The 6,000-nt window shown below is 41.7% G+C and overlaps 1 protein-coding gene across 1 annotated transcript in view; it reads right to left on the bottom strand.

Annotated features, from left to right (window-relative positions):
• Window positions 1-1,839: 1,839 nt before the first annotated feature.
• ADGRV1 (adhesion G protein-coupled receptor V1) overlaps window positions 1,840-6,000 on the bottom strand; it is a 535,827-nt gene continuing 531,666 nt past the window's right edge. The window contains exon 90 of the mRNA XM_052643554.1: window positions 1,840-1,958. Coding sequence (XP_052499514.1) covers window positions 1,840-1,958 — 119 coding nt within the window. The remainder of the gene's footprint in view (window positions 1,959-6,000) is intronic.

Here is a 6,000-nt window from a genome sequence, read left to right as displayed (position 1 = left end):
ATTGTAGCTTCTCAAAATCTTGCCTTTCCTTTCAATATTTAAAGAATCATGCTGATCAGTGGCAGGAGGTTCTTCTGATTCTTTAGTGAGATGGCATTTTGGATAGCAATAGAAACTCAGTGAGCTAAAGTAAGAAAGCTGTCCCTGATTGAGAGTGGTTTTGGCCAGATTTTTCCAAATTCTGACAAGTAGAAATGAAAATAGATATTGACAATTGCCTTTGTTATTCATCATGGTGGAGTTATAATCCTTTTAGGAGCTTTAAAAATGCTGACAATAAGCTAACTTCACCTTAAGAGACAAATAAGAATCAAATTATCTGCAAAAAAATGTTACAGTCATTATGACTCACGGATTCCACACCATGAAATCTCACATTTCTACAATCATCATCTAAGCCTCAAATTCATAAAGCCTATTAACATTTTTAAAATGGTTATTACCCATTTCAAAATTTTCATGCTAAATTTTTACTGTATAACCAATTTCATCAACTGCTTTTACCCTATTTTGGAAGATACTATAGTGCAATGCTGTAGCTTGAGAGGCAACAAATTTATTTGTCATTTAATGTATATTTCAATTGTATTACCACCATTTCTAAACTTCCTAAAAAGGATTGTGACTCTGCCATTAATGTTTTTGTCTTTTATGCTGTTTGATTTTGTTGTGCAGTTTTTGTTTCCTGGGCAGCTAAAAAGACAACAGATTGATCAAAACAATATAATATGAGATGGAAGTAGGGGAGTACCAACAGGGAGAAGAACGGACAGTCATTTTATAATTCATCAAGATTAATACTGCCACTTCAGGCTTTATAAAAAATAAAGCCACTTTTCATGGTGATGATAGAACACTTGAGTGATTTAATTATGGTTTTAAGGGAAATTATTAACAAAATTTCCCTTAGGTGGGTTTCTTTATTCAATTTTAATTTTTTCTTAAAATGACTACTGATTTTTTCCCCCAAATACTTGAGAATTCAAAAATAAAAGGCCAAAAAGTCTTTCTTAGAACAACCTTGTTCTGTCCTTAAAGGATTCTTCTGGAACTATAGTCAATGAAATCATCTTGAACACAATAGTGTTTGTTCTAGGACAGACTTTCTGATTTCTCATTCCAAGTCAAAGACTGAAAAATCCAAACCAAGAAATAACTTCTCCCAAACAAACTCTGCACTGCTTGGATGATCCTCTTCTTAGCTGTGTTAAAATGCTTGGTGAAGTTATTTTTAACTGGGAACAGAACATTCATTCTGGAAGATGTTCAGTTCCCTAATTTTGTAATGAGCAGAAATAAATACTTTTGATGAAAGACTATGTAAACTACAGTACTCCATCAATACTCGGGTGCCAAATCAGCAGACAATACATTTTCTGGTTTTTAGGTGAAGTCTTAAATCTGGATCACCTGTATCAGTGTGGGAAGAAACCGGGTGATGGACACTGTCTAGACAGAATTTGCTTCTTTGCTTGGGCACAATATTTTCTCATAAACAACAAGCTTGCGTGATGCCAAATGGATTCTATGTTTTTTATTGATTGTTATTACTTTTATTAAACAATGTTAGCATTATTAAAAAACAAGGAATACTCTTGGAATATGTACATTCTATTAGCTGATATAAATCAATCCTATTAACTGATAGAAATCGATCCAGGCTTTCACTGTAAGCAGTTAATTTTCAGGTTGCACAAAGGTAAGTAATTTATATTCCGAACACAACAATCACTTCTGGCTTGATCATCCAGCACAATTCACAGAATCCTATTATAGAACGTTTTAGCACAGAGCCAATACAAATATGAAAGTACCCTCGTTCTAATGATTACTGAGGTGCTAGAGGTGGGTGTCGGCAATGGGGATTCTTCTGAGTTCCACAATCTGGGAGTCAGTCAAGGTGCCTCCCTCCTGGCTGCCTTGACCGGATTCATTATCACTGACACTGAGACCAGCGCCTGCAGCAGAAAGAAGAATAAACACAAAACTCCCAACTATTAGTCCAGCAAATTAGCGGTCAAATTCCATTAAGCTAACACACGTCTATTTCCACTGTCTTAGTAAAAAGTGAGCTATACACGTAGAATACATATTATTGACACCTAACAACTATTAAACTGTATTTTAAATTCCTTTTGGTAGTTTCCGTAAGTACAGATTAATTTCTAAAGACATGGATTCGTGTTCTCAATCTTTTTTTTCCTGTTTCTACATGGTTGACAGGCATAACTTACTCCAGGAACACCATTTCTTAATTGGGGGTTTATTAAAGTACAAAAGAAATCAGGCAAGTTAATTAGAATTTTTCAGCGCAGAGGGTGGGGGGTAGGATTTGCTGTTAGAAAACATATATCCTTCGACCCTACGTCTACTGAACCTAGCAGGTCCCTCAGCCGACACTTGGTGTGGGCAGGGACCTGAGAAAACCGTGCATTAACACATGGTATCTTATCAGCACCCCGAAGACACTGGCTCTGAATGACTCAGATCTGATCCCAAGATAAAAATAATGATGTAACCCAGTGCCAAAAACAGATCTGCATAGGAATCCCACAAAGCTAGCTGTTGATTGCAGATAGCACCCAGAATCTTTGTATTGAGGAAGTGCCACTATTTACTACTTTTTTCCCAACTCGGAATGATTCAGAAAACTTGACACAAGGCTAGACTAACACCTTGCTGTTTTCTTCTGTAATGTATAAACACACAAACTCTCTCTCTCACACACACACAGAATAGGGATGTAGTCACAGGGTGTGCTGTTGGCTGAATCATCAGAGATTACAGCTCCCAGCCCCACCCCCTCTGCTGGGCACCAGATTGCAAACAAGAAGGAAAGTGAAAAACCAGTTACCCGGGCAGCTCATACTTCCCTTTCTATCTGAGGTGTAGGAAAGGTAGTTTTGCAGAGCTGGTAGCTATGCGAAGACAGTGGATTAGCTTCTTCTCAACCTATTTGGAGATGGAAGCAGGAGCCTGCTAAGGATCTCCTAGCCAAACCCTCCCTCTTTTGGGTCTCTGTCCTTCCCACCCTCTCTCTTTTAAAGGCTGCTGTTGAAATCCCACTGCCTGACTTTGGTTCCGTGACACGGCACTGGCCCATCTTATCCTGTGGACCCTTTTCAAAGCTCTTCTGCTTTTTTTGGTGTCTCCTCCTGCTGTCTGATCTCTGGAGGGCTTGTCTTCAGCCCAGCTTGAAGGCTGATCCATCTGACTCTGTCCTGCTCTCTCGCCTAAATGTCTCACTAGAGCCACTGGTCACTCCCTTTCCCCAAAATGTCATTAATCAGCACTTCTGCCTAGAAGGCTCTTTCCCTGCCCCTCAACCCTTCTGCTGGGTTGCTTTCACTTTTCCTATAAATATCAACTCAGGTAGCATCTCCTGTGCTACCCATGACAACATGTTGATTCTCTTTAAAAATTTCTGGTTCTTCCATTGGATTATGTCCCCCAGGTCACAGGACAGTGCCCAGCCACTGTGTGTATTCAGCAAAGGTTTGTTGAGTATAGTAATAAATTATGTTCTGCATCTTAGTTCTTGAAAATGCCTCTTTAATTTTTATGACCAGTTCATCAGAATGTCCCTCTGATCCATTCTGCATTCCACTGCCTTCTCAAGAACAAACATTAGTTCCTATTATAAACTGCATCAAGCCTGGAACTTGCTGCATTGTCTTTCAAGATACTAACCTGACTGGACTTTACCAAATAGACATATTCTAGTCTTTTGCTGCTGTTGTTATCAGTCTTCTTGAATCCCTTATGGTGTTTGGCCCTATGTTTTAAGTAATATTTGAGTTTGCCACACTGTCTTTGAAGGACAAAGGGCCCATGTTTCTCTGCCAGGGAAGCAGAGGAACTGCCCAACTTATAACAGAAGAACCTCCCAGTGGATCGGTGACACACTGGCATTTTATAAAGTGGTGACTGAGGCCCTGAGGCCTATAGCAGCTTGATCTGAGTAACTCAAGGGTTCAGTTGCCCAATATGGGATTAACTCCAGAGAAACAGAAAGGACCTCAGCATTAGTACCAGGAGAAAGTGCGGCTTAGTGTAACAATCGAGCACCAACTCCCTCTGATTTAGTCATTGTCTGTGCTCAGTCACGTCCAGCTCTTTGAGACTCCGTGGACTGCAGTTCACCAGGCTCCTCTGTCCATTGGATTTTTCCAGCAAGAACACTGGAGTGGGTTACCATTTTCTCCCCCAGGGGATCTTGCTGACCTAGGGATCGAACCCATGTCTCCCCACTGCAGGTGGATTCTTTACTGCCGAGTCACCTGGGAAGCCCCTCTAAATGACACCAGGAACGTATAAGCATCTGCCCAGCATGGCGACAAAGCATGCTTGAAAGAAGTTCATGAACTGAGAGCCTGCTGAGCAGACTGTGAGTGTCGGGGCACACGGGGCTGAGAGGTTGAACGTGGGTGCAGCTGTACAAGTGACTGGGTGTTGCCTCCTTGTCCAGTAGCGTGGAGCCCTGGACGATGTCAGCAAGTTCTCGCTGCAGCCTGCCCTGAGTCACCACATCTGTGTGAGCCACCTGGTCCTCCTTTTTAGTTTCCTCCCAGTTGACATAAATGCACAATACCCAAATCCTAATCCCTCGCCGAGACTCAAGACGGAACACATCCTCCACAGAAGTATAACACGGCAGAACTGGGAACACAGCCCAGGTTTCTTGTCTCTTTGTAATTCATTCAGTGGTCTAGGAAGGTATTTGGTAACACTGCTGCTGCTAAGTCACTTCAGTCGTGTCGGACTCTGTGCGACCCGACAGTCGGCAGCCCACCAGGCTCCGCCGTCCCTGGGATTCTCTAGGCAAGAACACTGGAGTGGGTTGCCGTTTCCTTTTCCAATGCATGAAAGTGAAAAGTGAAAGTGAAGTCGCTCAGTCGTGTCCGACTCTTCGAGACCACGTGGACTGCAGCCCACCAGGCTCCTCCGCCCATGGGATTTTCCAGGCAAGAGTACTGGAGTGGGGTGCTATCACCTTCTCCGACTTGGCAATAGGCATCCTGATATTCTGAAAAGCACTTTTGAGCTTAAATTTTAAGCTAAAAATTTATGAAAAATCCAGTAAGGGTGATGATAGTAACTCTCCCTCTTGGTAGAATGAACAGGCAATGTCAAAGGAACCACAAGTAACAATTCACATTTATCTAGAGTCTCTCCTCAACATTTCAACATACTTTAGTTAGAAAGCATGAGTAGTAGTCCTGTTTTATAGACACAGAGATTGAATGGGGATCAGAGGTGTTCACTGAATAGCCCATGTCACATAGCAGGGAAATTCTAGAATGAAGATATACAACTGGACTTCTTTTTTTAAATTTTACTTTGTTTTTGGCCATGCCATGCTGCGTGTGGGATCTTAGTTGTCTGACCAGGGACTGAATCCAGGTCCATGGCAGCGAAAGCCCCTGACCACTGGACTGCTAGGGAATTCTCTATTTTTTTTAAATTTAATTAATTAATTTATTTGGCTCTGCTGGATCTAAGTTGTGTCATGTGAGATTTTCAATCTTTGTTACAGTATGTGGGATCTGGTCCCCTAACCAGGGATTGAAGGTGGGCTCCCTGCATTAGACTCCCTACAGAGTCTTAGTCACTGGACCAGCAGGGAAGTCCCTCCAACTGGACTTCTGACACCAAATATAGGGTGTTGTCTTTTAATATATCCGATGGTCTCTTATATTAAAAAGCAAAGACATTACTTTGCCAACAAAGGTCCATCTAGTCAAAGCTATGGGTTTTCCAGTAGTGATGTATGGATGTGAGAGCTGGACTATAAAGAAAGCTGAGAACCAAAGAACTGATGCTTTTGAACTGTGGTGTTGAAGACTCTTGAGAGTCCCTTGGACTGCAAGGAGATCCAACCAGTCCATCCTAAAGGAGATTGGAAGGACTGCTGTTGAAGCTAAAACTCCAATACTCTGGCCACCTGATGTGAAGAGCTGACTCATTTGAAAAGACCTGACGCTGGGAAAGATTGAAGGC

The sequence above is a fragment of the Budorcas taxicolor genome, chromosome 7 (genome assembly GCF_023091745.1).
Source record: "Budorcas taxicolor isolate Tak-1 chromosome 7, Takin1.1, whole genome shotgun sequence".
Classification (NCBI taxonomy): Eukaryota; Metazoa; Chordata; class Mammalia; order Artiodactyla; family Bovidae; genus Budorcas; species Budorcas taxicolor.
The sequence above is the reverse complement of the archived record's forward strand: the minus strand, read 5'-3'. Positions and strand labels throughout refer to the sequence as shown.